This window comes from Anolis sagrei, chromosome 1 (genome assembly GCF_037176765.1).
Source record: "Anolis sagrei isolate rAnoSag1 chromosome 1, rAnoSag1.mat, whole genome shotgun sequence".
Taxonomy (NCBI): Eukaryota; Metazoa; Chordata; class Lepidosauria; order Squamata; family Dactyloidae; genus Anolis; species Anolis sagrei.
Window position 1 is genome coordinate 113572405 of NC_090021.1, and position 18370 is coordinate 113590774.

An 18370-nucleotide genomic window follows, 5' to 3' on the forward strand; every position below is an offset into this window, starting at 1 on the left:
TTTTCCAACCAACACAGATGAACTTCCAAGTTACTCTTCCCATTGTGCTTTGTTTCCAAGGGGCACCCCTTATCCTCAAATGAGCATTGAAGGAAAGTGCCAGGCTCTAGCTCAGTGGGGTCAAACTTGTGGTCCATCAGGTATTTTGGACTTTGGTTCACAGAATTCCTTGCCATTGGACAAGCTGGCTAGGGCTTCTGGGAATCTGAAACATCTGGAGGGCTACCTGTTTGACACCTCTGCTCTATTTGGAGGCACACACTATGTGGCTATTCCTCCTTCGTGCAGTAACATGCAAGTGCAATGGAGTGTTGGGACTACCTGCTGGTTTTTTTGCTGGCACAGAGAGATATCTGGTATCTAAGAAGTAAAACTGTTCAAAACGTTCATAAGTTCAGATCAGACTGGTTAATAATTTTGCAGGAAGTGGTCAGGGAAGGATTTAGCACTTCTATGCGGAAACATCTATGTAAGTCCTATGAACAGGAGAGGGTTGGAGAAATGGGGGATTGGAAATCAAGATAGCTGAGGAAAACTTGATCTGCTAGAATAGGAGAAGGAAGTGGTTGCATAGGGGGAAAACTCAGTGCAGGAAGGCCTGGGTGATGTTTTGAAGAATAAGTACTGAGTGATGCAGAGCAGAACGTACTATGTTTTGACTCAGAATATCCAGCTGAATATCCAATTGAAGATCAATGATGGAGAAGGTTTGCAACAGATTTCCTGATTAAAAACAAAGACACCAATGGTTTGGAGAAGCAAACTAAAGTAGGGCAGTTACTCAGGGGTGCTAAACTAATCTAGCTTGATTATATGTATGGGCCCAGAGTGGACAGGTGGAAAATGAAGATAACATCTCTAAAAGTAATGGTTTACACCACAGAGGGTCAGAAAAGAAGGGAGAGCATTGTGGGCCACTCTAACCTTATTACTATTTAACTTTATTACCACTGCCTTCCCTGCGGCATTCTTTCCTCTTTGGTGTTAAGCATTGTTGCACTTCTCTGATTTAAGACACTGTTTCTCAGGAATGGGAAATCTGCTCTAAACACCCAAATGTAGTGATTTTCTAGCTGTATCTGTAACTTTATTATTTATAGCCGTGGGCCATTGCAATGTAATATTCGGAACTTAACCAGAATATATTAAATTTGTAGGAGATACAAGGGCATCTTATTGTCTCATTTATATTTATCACACAAAAGCCATACCTTAAAAGATTTAACTTGCTAAAAGAAAAAAAATCATAATAAAACATTCTCTTTCAGCATAAAAATTGCATTAAGTCTCCCATCCCATCCTAATAGATACAAAAAGGTTTAAAAGATGAGAGATTATTCTATATAGTCTGCTAAACTATGGTGCCTGGCTCTTAGTTTTCTACAAGCCCTGGGTAATTTTGCAATCTGCATAGTAATGGCAATATCACTACTTTCTGGCAGTGTGCGTGTCTTTTTCCAATGGGGGTTCTGGTGGAAAAAGAACAGAGGATGCAAGTTCAGAAATTTCTGCCTTGGGTAGTTACACAGTGAGCAGCTTAATAAACAGCAGAAGATGTCCTCAGCATCTCCAGATTGAAGGATGCAAAACCTTCAGGGAGAATGGGAATTATAAAATTTCCAAAAATAAATGGGCACATGTTGTAGCCAAAGAGCTGGAGATGTTTTTCTTAAAAGGGCTACAGTGAAGAATGTAATATATTGTTCCAAAGCAAATATAATAATAATACCACATAGAATAAGCTATTTGGTTAACTGAGTACAATTCCACCCAATTAAAATAAAGATGGATTTTAATATGTTTAAATACATATTTTATTCAGGTGGAGGATAAAGTTGGAAGAACCTCAGTGTAAATTCTGTAGGCATACAAAATATCTCTGGCAGAATTTACCAGCAGATCTGTGATGATATTTAGTTTTTCTAAAAAAAACAACACCCCCCCCCCCCAAAAAAAAAAAACCAAACCCTGTTTTAGCAACAGGTGTTGGACGACTTTAGCTAATGTAAGATAAGAGCGACTCAGGAAAGGTTTTAGTAGAAAGCAATTCTCTTTCAGCCCCCAGGAGAGATGCAGATACCAATTTTCCACTAATATGCCATGCATTATGATGAATGTCATTTCTTCCAGCACAAGAGGTTGCATCTAAATTGCATATTTAACAGTATACTTACAGGTATTCCTGGGACCCCTGGAGAACCTGCTGGGCCTTGGTCTCCCTAAGAAAGAGGAACGGCATTGTTAATATTTCATGAACAATCTGTCAAGGTCAAAATTTTCACAAAAAATTGAGAAGCTCTGAGAAGCTAAAGCTTTGTGAGTATTTTAACAAATAAATTCTACAGACACTGTGTGCCTCTATGGTCAACACTGAAGGACCTAGTATTTCCGGTAATGTTATTATGTTATTTTGAACAGTAAGCTAGGTGGCCAGAAATGTGACATCACCAGCAAGTCTCTGAGAGAGAACTGTTTGTTGGCCTTGGTAGCAACCCCATGAGCTCGTGGACTAGCGAGCCAAAGGACTTCATGCATGCTTCCAGATGGCATTGGACCAACCCTTGGGCCCTATACACCAGTTTTCTTTTTCAGTAGCTGTAGATGTTCCCTAAGAGAATACAATCTTACAGATTTGGAAAGAATTCTGGAAAACCTTTAGGCCCTATGCACACTGATGTAATAATGCATATAGAACTGGATGATATGGCACTGCAGAGTCATATAATCTAACTGAACTCAGTTCAGTCAGCATTATATAAGTCTACACTGACTATATTATCCAGTTCAAACTGCATTATAATGGCAGAGTGCAAGGGGAGTAAGTTTGATCAGGAAGATGGGTAAAAGGATCCATATACCATTTACTTCTTTTAATAACAAGAACAAAAAATAAACAATATATTTGAGTTTATATTTTTGCCCTATTAGTGGAAGCTGGTGACTTTCATGGCATGGAGGTGGTAAATCCACTCTGACTTTTAGTGTGAACTTTAGAAGTACCATCTCAGGGACTGATTCCATTCTACAAAACAGATTAGCATCTTAATAGCTCGTTTAAAATTCAAATTAAAAGCTGAAACAAAATTCACCATTGTACCAATGTGGAATCTGCCAGTTGTCATACAATCTTGGGCTGTAAACCCCTAGTCTGGTGCATAAAGAGATGCCTGTCATAAGCTACTGTATCACAATTTTTTGCAGAGAAATATCAGCCAACATTTCTAGAACATCACAGTTGCTGTGTGGGAGAAGAGATGTGCCCTCCCGTCTTCCCCCAAATGCCCCAGGCATAAACAACTACTACGACTAGCGTACTATGCCAACTACAAAATAATACTCTGTATTCAGGTATAAATTTGCGTAAAATTAAATTCTGTTATACAGCGGGAACGCTAACTAGTGTTGTTTTCAATAGTATGGCACGTTATTTTGCCAATATAACACATAATGTATATTGTCAAAAAGTGTCCAGATCCAGTAAGTAATGTATTCAAATCTGTTCAGAGAAGACAGGCCAGTTTTATTATGAGAATCCTACCTTTTCTCCTTGAAGTCCTTCTAGTCCTGGAAGCCCCATTGGGCCTGATTCTCCCTTGTAAAGAAAAAAGGATGATTGCAGAAGCGTTTTGTACTTTCAATAAAGTTAAGCACTCAATTTTAGAACACGTCACACATTGTTAAGCATGTTGTTTACTTGGAGATGGTTTTTTTTGAGCCATTGATTGGTTTAATGACCTAAGTAACTGATTCAAGCTTCAGATTGTGCTTATTTTGTGAATAAATATTCCTGTTTTGATTTACATCCCTGGTAAGGGATACAGAAATAATTTGATGAGTATATCTTATCAAGGTCAGTTCTCACATGATTTCAACCCAGTAACAGGAATCTATAGAAGTAAGCTTGTGCATTTACTGTTGAGTAACATTACAAACAGTAGTGTGGGTGCCAGAGGGGGGAAAAGGGTTCCTCAGGAGCAGGAATCTAATGATGAAAAGCAGAGAAGGAGGATCTGGGACAAATTTACAGCACCTACAGATGAGGAGTAATTTGAGGGATTCTATGGGGATGATGGGTCCAGTAGTATGGGTGCCAGAAGGGGGAAAAGGGTTACTTGGGAGCAGGATTCTGATGATGAGCAGCAGAGAAAGAGGATCCGGGACATATTTACAGCACCTACAGATGAGGAGTCATTTGAGGGATTATCTGGGGATGATGGGTTAATGAGTGAAGGAGAAGAAGGAGGCACCATGGATTGGACTAAGATAAGAGAAGTGCAAGCTATTTGTGAGGAGCCAACAACTAGTGATACCTTTATGGGGTTATCTGGGGGTGAAGATGGGCAATCAGGGGATCCAACCAAGTCTTGGGGGGGGGGGACCTAAGTCTTGACAGGAGATGGAGGACTTGGAGGGAAAGACAAGGGAATTCATGTGAAGAGCTGGGAGCAGCTGCGGGGGATAATGATGGGGCAGTGGTCAGTTCATCTTCTGTAAATAAAAGTGGGTTTAGGGGTGATGGGTTCTTGCAGAAGGCAAGGTGTTGGTGAGCATTCATGTGTTGGGTACTGTGTATTGAAAAGGATTCTTGTAGACTTGCTGCTGCCTGTTTCGTGTTCAGCGTTGGATCTGCAGTTTGGATCTCCTGATCGTTTGCGTGCTATTGACTTGGATTGGCTTCTCATGAATGTGGACTTCTCCCTTCCTGGACCAGTTTGGCTAAAGACGCTGCTTCTGCGGACACTGGAGCAGTGCTGTTTCAGATTTGTCCCGCTTCAACCCTGGACTTCGGCTGACGATGCTTCTCTTCCTGCGGCCCTTCCTTTTGTGCACTGTGCCTTTTGGTTTTGCCTCAGAGCGCTTTATTTGATTTGTTCCTTTTGCATCCATTTAATCTGGATTATATTTCTGTTTTCTTCTGCCTTGGAAACTAGGATGTGGAACAATGGCTTCAGACAACAGGAAAGGAGATTCCACCTGAACATTAGAAAAAAACTTCCTGACTGTGAGAGCTGTTCAGCAGTGGAACATCCAGTAATCAGGTATCTTATCCGCTACCTTGCTCAGACTTGTATACATCAGGATTTCGAGGCACATTATTTAAACATAGTTAGAATATTATTGCATATTGTTACATAAAAAACACAGTCTTTATTAAACCAGGTAAAAGCAAACAGTGTCACTTTGAGTTTCATTACTATCTATCTATCTATCTATCTATCTATCTATCTACTGTTTCTTTTGACTTGGAAAATGATTCTGATACAAAGGCTAGCTGAAATTATATTTGATGAAGGACCATCCTCTCATGCTACCAAATGTTTGAGAAACATTTTAATCAGTTACCTACCGTTGCTCCAGTGTCACCCTTTGGGCCCTGAAAGGCAAAGGGCAAAAATTCATCCACCCATCTATCCATTTAGTCATGTTGTTATTTTATCAATTTAAATATAAATGAATATAAGCAAAAGAATAAATATAATGTTTTATACACATGCTCACATATCATGAGGCATTTTAGACAAATTTCTGGACTGTGCAGCCCCAGTTTGGAGGACAATACCATAATTCATTAAAGAATGTTGAAAATAAGAATGCATACAACTCAAGTTTCATCTTCATCCTATTTGTATATCCTGCTGACATGTCAGGTGATGAACTCTGAAGAGCCCCTTGACTACCCCTTCCATCTGGCCATTTTTCAGACCTAGTTCTCATTAGAAGATTAGCAAGTTGTCTGAAAAATGCTGGATCAAATATGCACATGAAACAAAAGCCGAATTATACCAAAAAAATTAGGTAGTTCACCTCCCATATACAGTAGGAATATAAGACAATGAAATCTATTCCAAACTGGATGAAAGACAGCTCTGTTTTGTTTCATAGCTCATGAAATGGTATTTCAGCTTATTCTTTTATTCCAAAGCACAATTGAACTTATAAGGAAAAATAGCAAAAAAACCAAACAAACCCCAAAACAAACAAACAAACAAGAAAACACAAAACAAAACAAAACCCCCAAAACTCTATTGTAAAAAAAAAAAAGATTCACATGACAAAAGTTTTAGTTGACTCACAAATAGACTGATTATATTTCCTAAGTCTACTTAACTTGTTTTAATGTACATGAATGGGAGTTCCAGATAGAAAACTTTGTTTTTCATAATCCTGTCCAATGGAATGAATGTAAATTATATGTAGGCAAGAGACTGTTTGGCACACCCTGATATCCTGGACCCACAATGGATCACTGGGTTGGGGAATAAGTCCTCTATAGCCTAGATATGTGGGAAATTGCCTTTTGCTGAGTCAGATGGTCAATTTAGCTCAGTACTGTCATCACAGACAACAGGTCCATCAATTTTCAAGAGTCGGTTTTTCTAACTAGAAAATGGTAGGAATTGAAACTGTGAACCCATCCATGGAAAATACATGTTTTATCCCTTAGGGTCCTTCCAGACAGACCCTATATTCCAGGATCAGATCCCAGGTTTTCTGCTTTAAACTGGATTATATGAGTCTGCATTGCCAAATAATCTGGGATAAACAGAAAACCTGGAATCAGATCCTGGGATATAGGGCCTGTCTGGAAGGGCCCTGAGTGATCAAATACTTTTACTTTATAAAAATATATAATGAATAGCTCTCAATGTATATAGACTGCTGGTAGGATTCTACGAAAGTTAGCCATGCTTAAGTGCCACTGAAATCTATAGGCCAAGTTAGACATATTTTCAATGCCTGTTGATTTTACTTCTTTAAATGTATTTATTTATTCAAATAGACATATATTTGCAAATGTTTGTTGTGTACAGTGCAGTACTTTCCATCTATTAGTGTTCCATAATCATTCTCAGATAATCCCCCTCGATGGACTGTCACCTTGTCGTGGTGAGGGGGCTTGCGTGTTCCGATGAACCTGTGGGCACAACAACTGGAGTCGTGCACTCCCAGGAGTGGCCGCGGGGGAGGTCCCAGACCAAGCACAGTCCGAAGACCCAAAGACCTCAACGGCGGAGCAGGCGGAGGATAACATGGCACATGTTACAACGGCTGCGAAGGCGGAAGAAGGCTGCAACAGACTGAGAAGCCACGGTCATTGTGTTAAACTACATCACCAGTGGAACCTCATCTGTGAAGACTGTGTGTTGTTCAGTTGTGCACTGACCTCCACACATTAAAAAAACCCACGCACAGGCGTCTTCCAAAGAAAATAAAAACCAAGCAACCAAAGTCCCATGGCGATCAGCGAGTGGCGACGGGGGCAGGACTGTGAAATCTGGAAGCCCCTAGTCACAGACTGGCACATGGGCGGTGGGTACGGACTCAGTCGTTCTACCTCAAGGTCCGAGGCAGTTGAGTAGTTCGGCAGCTGTATCCGCGACTGAGCAGCCCTATTGAGGACCCACTCTGCTCACCCCACACGGGGAGGGGGCTAGAAAAGGTGCCCTAAACATAGTCTGCCTCACTTATCCCTGACTGGACTGCCGCGTCCAGTGGGGTCACCATCCTGCGGCCAAAAAAGAAAAATGAACTTCGGTACGTGGAACGTACGGACTCTGATGGACAACAGTGACAGTGAACGCCCCGAACGCAGAACTGCCATCATCGCAAGGGAGCTGGGACGCTTCAACATCGACATAGCAGCCCTTCAGGAGACCCGGAGAGCAGGAGAGGGACAGCTGAAGGAAGAAAAAGGAGGCTACACCTTCTTCTGGAAGGGACTGCCCGAAGAAGACCAAAGACTGCACGGAGTTGGCTTTGCCATCAGGAACGATCTGGTGAAACATCTGTCCGAAGCACCCACTGGCATCAACGAACGACTCTCAACCCTCCGAATTGATCTTGCCAAAAACCAACGGGCAACCATCATAAGTGCCTATGCACCAACACTAGACGCTGATGAAGACATCAAGGAGAAATTCTACTGTCAGCTGGACAACGTCCTATCGGGGATACCTAAGGAGGACAAAATCATTCTCCTGGGGGACTTCAATGCAAGAGTCGGGCGAGACTTCGACCTGTGGCCAGGCACCATAGGAAAAGACGGGGTTGGAAACAGCAACTCGAATGGCATCCTGCTTCTCACCAAATGTGCGGAGCACAACCTTGTCATCACCAACACGCTCTTCCGCCAGAAAAACAAGTTCAAGACATCATGGAAGCACCCACGGTCAAAGCATTGGCACCTCTTAGACTATGTAATCACACGTGCCAGAGACCGCCGTGACGTACTCCTCACAAGAGCCATGACAGGTGCTGACGACTGCTGGACCGACCACAGGCTAATCCGATCCACGATGGCTATCAAGATTGCCCCCAAGCGCAGACTCCAAGGAAGAAAGACAAGGCGCAAAATGAACACCCAAGCCCTTCAAGAGCCCTCCAGGCGAGCCCATCTCCAAACAGCACTCAAGGACCATCTACCCACAGTACACCCCGAAAATGTTGAGGAACACTGGAACAAACTGAAGACCTCCATCATCCAAGCCTGCGAAGAATCTATTGGATACCAAGCCAAGAAACATCAAGACTGGTTTGACGAAAATGACATCGAGATCCAACAGCTAATCGACAAGAAAAGGAAAGCCTTCCAAACATGGCAGAGAGACATCAACTGTGCTGCTAAGAAAAAGATCTACGCCAGTGCAAAAGCTGAGGTCCAAAGAAGGACAAGAGAACTCAAGAACATCTGGTGGACAAAGAAGGCTGAAGAAATCCAACACCTGGCAGATACCCATAATGCTCAAGGATTTTTCAAAGCCACAAAGGTCATCTATGGGCCAAGAAACCATGGCATACAGCCTCTACGCTCATCAGACGGAACCAAACTCCTGAAGGACCAAAAGTCAATTGCACTACGTTGGAAAGAACACTACCAAAGCCTCCTAAACCGCAGCTCCAGTGTGGCCGAAGAGGTCCTCTCACAAATCCCGCAACAACAAACCAGGGATGAGCTTGCAGCACTGCCTAGTTTGGAAGAAGTCAGCAATGCCATCAGCCAACAAAAGAACAACAAAGCCAGCGGACCGGATGGGATCCCTGCTGAAATCTTTAAAGAGGGAGGACCTGCGCTGACACACCAACTCCACCAGCTCATAGAAAAAGTGTGGGTGACCGAGAAAATCCCAGCAGACTTCAAGGATGCCACCATCATCACCCTCTTCAAAAAAGGGGAAAGAACAGACTGCGGAAACTATCGAGGTATCTCCCTTCTAACCTCCGCTGGGAAAATCCTCGCAAGAATCCTTGCAAACCGCCTTCTGCCCCTCTCAGAAGACACCCTCCCAGAATCCCAGAACGGCTTCCGCCCCTCCAGAGGAACTGTGGACATGATCTTCAGTGCACGACAACTCCAAGAAAAATGCAGGGAACAAAACCAACCTCTGTACATGGCATTCATCGACCTTGCAAAGGCATTCGACACAGTGAATCGCAGCGCTCTCTGGACCATCCTCCAAAAAATCGGGTGCCCAAGCAAATTTGTGAACATCCTGCGGCTCCTCCACGATGACATGATGGCAACAGTCTTGGATAGCAATGGCTCCCAAAGTGACCCATTTAAGGTGGAATCGGGTGTCAAACAGGGATGTGTTATTGCCCCAACTTTATTCTCCATCTTCATCGCCATGATACTACACCTTGTTGATGGGAAGCTTCCCACCGGAGTGGAAATCATCTATCGGACAGACGGCAAGCTATTTAACCTCAGCAGACTGAAAGCCAAAACCAAGGTCACAACAACATCTGTTATAGAACTCCAGTATGCTGATGACAATGTCGTCTGTGCGCATACAGAAAAAGATCTACAAGCCACTCTCAACACCTTTGCAGAAGCATACACAAAGCTTGGCCTGTCACTGAACATCGAGAAAACCAAAGTGCTGTTCCAGCAGTCACCAGCCGCCCCCTCTCCAATGCCAGAGATACAGCTTAATGGCGTAACATTAGAAAATGTCGACCATTTCCGCTACCTTGGCAGCCACCTCTCCACCAAAGTCAACATCGACGCCGAAATACAACACCGCCTGAGCTCTGCCAGTGCAGCATTTTCCAGAATGAAGCAGAGAGTGTTTGAGGACCGGGACATCCGTAGGGAGACCAAGGTGCTTGTCTATAAAGCTATTGTCCTCCCAACCCTGCTATATGCCTGTGAGACGTGGACTGTCTACAGACGTCACATGCAGCTCCTGGAACGATTCCATCAGCGCTGCCTCCGGAAAATCCTGCAAATCTCCTGGGAAGACAAGCGGACAAACGTCAGCGTGCTGGAGGAAGCAAAGACCACCAGCATTGAAGCAATGGTCCTCCAACATCAACTCCGCTGGACCGGCCACGTTGTCCGGATGCCTGACCACCGTCTCCCAAAGCAGTTGCTCTACTCCGAACTCAAGAACGGAAAACGGAATGTTGGTGGACAGGAAAAGAGATTTAAAGATGGGCTCAAAGCCAACCTTAAAAACTCTGGCATAGACACTGAGAACTGGGAGGTCCTGGCCCTTGAGCGCTCCAGCTGGAGGTCAGCTGTGACCAGCAGTGCTGCAGAATTCGAGGAGGCACGAGTGGAGGGTGAAAGAGAGAAACGTGCCAGGAGGAAGGCGCGTCAAGCCAACCCCGACCGGGACCGCCTTCCACCTGGAAACCAATGCCCTCACTGCGGAAGAAGATGCAGAGCAAGAATAGGGCTCCACAGCCACATGCGGACCCACAAGGAAACCCATGATGGAAGACCATCTTACTCGTCCAACGAGGGATCGCCTAAGTAAAGTAAGTCTCAGATAATATATTTCCTTTAAGGGGGCACAGTCTACTATTTATATAATACATATAAAAGTATAATAGACTCTTGTTCAACATCCGCTTCCTCCTTGCCTGTTGATTTTAGACAAAGACATGGCTTTTTGGATTCAGCCACTCTGTTAGGTGTAACCAAAAGAGTATAATAGTGCAATACTTACAGGAGGGCCAGGTGGACCAGCATAACTTGCAGCATTGGTACCCCCCTGTAGTGAGGAAACACTGGATTTGAATTCATGCAAAATGACTGTAAACCACAGAGTTTTGGTTAATAGATGATTAAATAAATACCTGCAGTTTATAGAGGCTGCTCATGCCATTTCTTTCATTGTATGGCACACCCTGAAAATGTGAATGAGACAGAGAAAGAAGAAATAACAATGAAAGCCAGGAAACAAAAAATATGACCTTCTATAAGGTACTTTAGCTCTAATGCCCTACAAACTATAACACACACACATGTAGAAATGAACAGTGTCAACCTAGAGAGGTGGTTCTCAACCTGTGGGTTCCCAGATGTTTTGGCTTTCAACTCCCAGAAATCCTAACAGCTGGCTGTGATTTCTGGGAGTTGTAGGCCAAAACACCTGGGGACCCACAGGTTGAGAACCACTGATCTCAGCATGAAAACAGAGCCTTTCCTACATGAGTAACCATTGCCTTCCAGATGTTTTGGTCAACTAGTCCCATCAACTCTAACCACCATGGTCAATGAGAATGTGATTGTATGATAGTAGTCCAAAGTATTTCAAATGCTGAAGATTTCTGAATTCTGCTCTATACAGAAGTCCAGGCTTCATTAAATTGATTGCACTTTAAAAAACACACTTCCTCAGTTTAAAAACCCTTCCATTGAAATCAGTGGGACATCCTTCCAAACATGCTTGGGCCTCCTGCCTCCCCTCACCATTCCTGCTCAGATTTGCCATATCACACATTGTACTTACAGGTGGGCCAGGAGGTCCAGGCTTCCCAGGAACACCCTGGTTTCCCTGTATCACATGAAGAACAATAAAATGTCAATAAAGGTTGTGTGCAGGCTTATGTGATCACATTGACTAGATTCACAGAGGACGTGCAAACTGAATGTGACAACACCATTCTGTCTTAACGACAACTTTGTCCTACAAATTGGAAAGCAGAGAAAAGAGGAAGCTGCATACTTGTTTATATCATACAAAAAAGAGAGCACAAACACTTCTAATCTAATAAAAAAGAAATTCTGTCATGGGTCTAAAGTGCTCTCTCCACACATAAAAAAGAGTAAGAAGAAGAGGTGAGTTTTTGGGATTTGTAGTTTGGTGAAGCACCAGCACACTTTGGCAGAAAAGACCTTTATTTATTTATTTATTTATTTATTTATTTATTTATTTATTTTATATTCCACCCTTCTCACCCAGAAGGGGACTCAATGCTGAAACATACTAGCCTATATACATACAAAAACATTAAAATAACTTATCTTGATGTTAAAATCCTCAATTTAAAACTGTTTCAAACAACCATATCAAATCTGGTTGGTATACTAAGAGTTCCTATTGCTGCCTCATTCAGGGGAATCACTGAGAAGGCCCTCCCTCTCATCCCTCCCAGTTGTACCTGAGAAAGCGGCTGGAGGGAGAGCAGGGTCTCCCTGGAAGATCTTTATCTCTGCAACGGTTCATAGAGGGTGATGTATTCGGACAAGTAAATTGGGCCAGGGCCATTTAGAGCTTTATAGGCCAAAGCCAGCACTTTGAATTGTGCTCTATAGATAACTGTTAGCCAGTGCAGCTGGCGTAACATGCTAGTTGTATGTTTCCTGTATGCTGCTTCAGTTACATTGTAAAACAACAACTCCAATGATCCTATAGCATTGTGCCATGGCATCCAAAGTGGTGTTAATCTGCATTAATTCTACATTGTAGATGAACCCATTGTCGTAACAAACTGAAAGATAGCCCTGCTCTGTTTTCATTATTTTGTAGATGTGAATGATCAAAGGATGTGGTGCTTACTTAGGACCACTTAGTGAGTGCAAAGCGGAAGTAACATTTGAACCTGGAACATCCTGATATACAGTTCAGGCATGTTAGTTGTGGTGCAACACCTCAAGTATCATGAGAAATGTGTCCAATACACACTGGTTTCACAAAGTGAGTGCTTTTGAACATAATGCAGAATAGGGCAAGTAAGACTTATACCTATTAGTATCTTCTGCATACCTAGAAACATTTCACAGATTAAAACTGGGACCTGTATGACCAAGTAACAGATGAGTACGGTCAAGACAGCAAAAAAGCTAGCACACTTTCCCCTGACTTCACAAAGAATGGCATTTTCCTCTTCTCCTATTCTGTAGCTGAGCTTCTTGAGCACTAACAACTTTTGTATTTGAACTCAGTTTGCAGTATTTGAAGTAAGCTGGGAGCAAAGCTGGGAAGGAAGAAGAAGAAACTGGGACATTTTAAAAGCAGCCGAAAAACTAGCATGACATGGGCTCTATAAAGATTTTCTTGGTCAAATTACCACAGTAGAAAGATGTATTTTTATTTTTTTAAAAATTAGAAGACAAGTTCTCATAAAAATCACAGTGCCTGGTGATATTTTTCTGCAATGTATTGCAATGCCTAAAGGACAATTTCTTCCTGCAAATTGACAAGCTCATGGACCTAAGGGTTCTAAATTACTCCCATTCCCTTTCTTTCAGTTTTTCATCAGCTTCAAAGGACAGGGTTCACAATGACATTGCTCAGCGCGTGCTATGAGGTACTATCAGTGACTGCTTCACAGTGGAACACAGAATTCGCCTGACAGGTTATTACAAAGAGTAATAAGACTCGGAAAAGACAGGAATACCCTACTGAAGATAACATTTTAATTTTTTCAAAGAATAGCCACCATCAATTCATGCTGACAAAATTGTGTTTTCAGCGTACCAGACAAAAACAGAAGGTTCATTACTTTTCAAAAAAAAAAAAAAAGCAGTGCTGATGGTGATTTATCTGTAATATGGAACAGCTTGTGGTGGCTATTTCTTTTGCCTTAGACACTGAATCCTAAACATAAGACCAGTTGTGGGAGCCTTTGGGGTGCTGTTGACACTTATTCAAGGACCCACTTTCAGCTTTTGCAACTTGTTGATCCAATGTTGAAGTGTTACAAAATATGGTGCTTGAAGCTATACACTTTTAGCAAGCAAGACTCCTGAATAATATAGGTGTGCAAGAAAACGTTACTCAGACTTTCTATTTGGAACAAGCAAAGGATAGAAGTCATGATTACTGAGGCTGGTGTACCTAGCATGTGTCACAAAAGAAGGAGGGGAAGCATAAAGTCAAATGGGATTTGAGAAGGGCAGCCAACTACTAGATTCATATGAACTCAACATGTTTTCAGCAAAGCTTCTGGAAGTCTTAATGTATGTGACACTATTATTTCATCCAAAATGATGTCCAATGAAGAATGAAGGACACAATATAGGCAACTACACAGGATGACTGAAGCTCTCATCACCAATTGTCTGGTAAAACTTAACTGGCTTTCTGCTACATAACTATCTACTGGCATCAATCTTGGCCTGCATGCCAAAAAATATAACAAAAGTCAGCCTTCACAATCAGGTTAGTAACTGGGGAAAATATCTGTGTTTTTTCCAAAAGATATCAAAATATGGTTCATATTCATGTATGCAGTTTGTGTTAACACCCTTGAACTGAAACTTCCCAATTTCCAAAACTTTCTAATTTGATCTCCACAAAAATAAAGCCTTCACTGATTCCACTGAACTATCACTGAAATTTATTTATTTATCATATCATAAGCAGTTTTAATGTATTTTATAAAAACCCCATAAAGTTTAAGAACTTGGCATTATACTAAATATCCTTTGTCAGTAGCTGGCCACTTGGAGTACCTCTGGTGTTGCTATAAGAAGGTCCTACATTGTGCATGTGGCCAGGCTCAGACTGTATTGTAATAGGTGGTCTGTGGTTTGCTCTTCCCCACCCTCTGAAATAAAAGTAGCCCAGTAAAAAGAATAATTTTTTTTGGTGCAAAACCATTCCAAACAACAGAGTGACATACCTTTTCACCTTTTGTTCCAGGTGACCCTGGGTGGCCGGGTCTTCCTAATGCCCCCTAAAAAGAAAGGCAAAGGATGTGATTCAGATTTTAAAAACTGACTCTTTTGAAGATTATTGTAACCAAATTCGGGGGGCGGGGTGGTGGTGGCTATTATCAAGTGGTTGATTTAAAATTGAAAAGATGCATCAGGTATCATACAAATTAGAATACAGCCAAAAGATTGCATTACTGATTAGATTACAATGTAAAGCATAAAAACAAAGTAAAAATAACATGATCTGAGGTAAACAACACAGACAAAACCCACACTCCTCAGATGAAACTATATCAACCTGGGCAAGCACATCCCTGCCAAAATGAAAACATCTTCTCCAGTTGGTAAAGTGTTCCACTGTAATTGTAAAATCACAGGGAAGATCTTATCTTCCAAACAACACTGCCTCCATCATCTTGGGACACAGACACAATGAAACTTCTCCTCTTATGAATGAGCAGACTGATATTGCAAAAACCAACCTCCTAAATGAAACTACTTTAGGGCATCCAAGATAATTGCCAACATTTTACATTATGGCCCAAGCAAACCGCCCAGCAGAGCAGGTGCTGGAGGGTGGGTATAATATGATCCCAGGGACAAACACCCACCAGCATCCTTGCTGCCACATTCTGGACCAGCTGAAATTTCCTTCCAAAGTTGCTCCCTGCAGAGAGCATTGTAGTTATCCAGACTGGATGTAACTAAAGCATGTGTTACTAATATACTTCTGAGATAACGGCTACATTCTACTCATGTGACTATAATGTGCAAAACATTTTAAAAATATGGTGGGTGAAAGTTACATTTACATTTCTGCCTTCCACTGCACCCCAGCTTGGAATTAACACCTCTTGATCTGACCAAGGCTGTTCAAATGTCAATAGTTGTGCCCAAAGGTTGTGCATTAAACTTTATTACACTGAGTTTTCATTTTACTGCATTAATGAATATTCACATGACTAACTCATTAATGGGGAAGATCTTGGAAATACTTTATTATTAATGGACATTCACTCACATGACTAACTGTGACAGGGAATATCTTGGAATACTGTAATGCGAAGGAAAGAAATCCTTCAATTATTCAATTGTCTCCCTTCAGCTGTTCTAGAGGGAAGATTTTGGAAAATTTGCTTTTCTGAGTACTTGTATCTTTCTGGCTCCAGGGAAGTCAAATCGGTGAACCCTGTTCCTCTCTATTGCCTTTTTATACCACAACATTAATAAACCTTTAATGGATCTGCCTTAATCAAACTGTAAGGACATTCGGATTCTTTTTATGTTTCCTTCCCTCTCTCAGATGAAAATATACAAATCCTTTCAGTGTCAACAAGCCTGTTTACAAACCAGTACCATTTCATACCATTTTTTGTTGTTTTGTCTATTCATCTTAATTAACTGTGCTCTCCTTTATAGTGCGTTCATAGACCACAATATAGATAAATTGATTGATTGAAAAATCCTGTAACACCTTTGGAAAAACTAAGATGCATCTGATGTAGGGGATCAGAATCAATGAAACCATCTGCTAGAAATGTCTTTTCCTCAGTAATATGATACCTTTATGTTGTTTAATGCAAGAAAAGCTAATCTGTAATGTGGAATAGTAAAGGTAAAGGTTTATCCTGTTGTGTCCAACTTGGGGGCGGCGGCGTTGTGGTGGTCATCTCAATTTCTAAACCAAAGAGCCAGCATTGTCCATAAACACCTCCAAGGTCATATGGCCAGCATGGCTTAATTCAGCACCGTTGTCTTCCTGCAGAAATGGTACTATTGATCTACTCACACTTGCATGTTTTCAGACTGCTAGACTGGCAGAAGCTGGGCCTAACAGTGGGAGCTCTCCCCACTCTCTGGATTCAAACCACCAACCTTTTGGTCAGCAAGTTTAGCAGCTCAGCAGTTTAACCCAATGCACCACCAGGGGCCCCTAATGTGGAATACTGTCTTGGAAATTATTCTTCATGAACATCATTTCTTCTCCAGTCTCTGCTGGTTCAAATTTCAACAGTCTTAGCATATTTTTGACTCTTTAGCCACCAAGCCTGCTTGACAAGTCCTTGCTCCTACTTATTTTGCCAGAATTTCTATTTCAGTGATCTATATTTTCAACAAAGATAAATGGAAAGCAAGACATAGAGATGTTCCTGAACAGCAAGTCTCACCATTCTTCAATTCTTGTTATGGTGGCCAGAGCTGCTGGAAGTGAAAATTCCAACAACATTGGGATCTCTGATCTAAAACTATAAGCAACTTTCACACAGCTGTATAAAATCTACATTGAACTGGGTTATATAGCAGTGTGGACTCCGATGTTTCAGTTTGAAGCAGATATTGTGGATTATCTGCAATGTTATTCTGGGTTCTATGGCCGTATGGAAGGGCCCTTCCTGTGTTAATGGAGATCAGGATATCATCACATACTTACAGAAGGTCCTGCAGGTCCTACAATGCCAGGAAGCCCTGGAATACCTTGAAGACCCTGAAAGGAATAGAGAATGGATAAGAATAAAATGATACATGTTCAGCTAACAGAGAGAGAAACAACATATAATCTAGTCACTTGTGCCAACTTGAGTAGATCAATTGAATTAGTGGAGATGAAAGAACTTGTTGTTATATGTCCCCAGTTAATGGCAACCTTATGAATGAGAGATCTCCAAGACATCCTGTTAATAACAGCCTGACATAAATACTGGTTTACAGCTCAGCAATTTAGTCTACCTTAGTTGAGAGTAGCTATTAGATTCAGACCTTTTAAAATAGGTGTTACTCTTCGTCCCTACCATTTGAATGCATGTTTTGATTTCTTGGATTTATTCAGTATGATGCACTAGATAATGCACTCACCCTGAAAGAATACAAGCATCACTTCAAGTATTTATATCAGCAGTCTCTCTTCCATTTCTCCCTTGGTTATATTTGCACTGTTATGTTCCATGTTAACATGTTCAGAGAAGCACTTCAACCTTAAATTTGTCTTCATCACAAATAGAGATCATAGAGGTGGCAGACTACAGTAATAAGAGCTTGCAAGACAAGGACAGGTGATTTGGAGACCTCTCATTCATGGAGCCATTCAAAATCAAAGTCTACTTGACTGGGTTAATAACAACAATTCTTAGAGTATGTTTCCTTTTAAAATTTGTATCTGGCAGTTATAATTAATCTCAGTATAAGGCTTATGACTGCTTTGCTATAACGTGCTTCATTATAACTAACATTTTCTTTGTTATTTTTTATGACCTTTTAGGACTTTCAGCTAATAAAACTAACCGAACTTGCATTTACTTATGCTGACTTCCACTTTCTATTCATCATCAGATTTCTCTAACAATGGAGGATCATTAATTTTTTCTCTCTGCTTGCATCTAACCAGAACATTACTTTGAATCAATTTGTGTTCGCTTTCTTTAAAATGAATTTAAAAGAGAGAAAAAAGTATGGGTGTGTGGTACAAGATCTAATGAGCTA

At 41.5% G+C, this 18370-nt stretch overlaps 1 protein-coding gene across 3 annotated transcripts in view; it reads right to left on the reverse strand.

Annotated features, from left to right (window-relative positions):
* COL19A1 (collagen type XIX alpha 1 chain) overlaps window positions 1-18370 on the reverse strand; it is a 232558-nt gene that overhangs the window by 21230 nt on the left and 192958 nt on the right. For all 3 annotated transcript variants that reach the window (XM_067467964.1, XM_060752836.2, XM_067467969.1), the window contains 8 exons: window positions 17325-17378; window positions 14860-14913; window positions 11742-11786; window positions 11086-11136; window positions 10956-11000; window positions 5348-5374; window positions 3539-3592; window positions 2175-2219 (listed from right to left, as the gene is read on the reverse strand). In XM_067467964.1, coding sequence (XP_067324065.1) covers window positions 2175-2219; window positions 3539-3592; window positions 5348-5374; window positions 10956-11000; window positions 11086-11136; window positions 11742-11786; window positions 14860-14913; window positions 17325-17378 — 375 coding nt within the window. The remainder of the gene's footprint in view (window positions 1-2174; window positions 2220-3538; window positions 3593-5347; window positions 5375-10955; window positions 11001-11085; window positions 11137-11741; window positions 11787-14859; window positions 14914-17324; window positions 17379-18370) is intronic.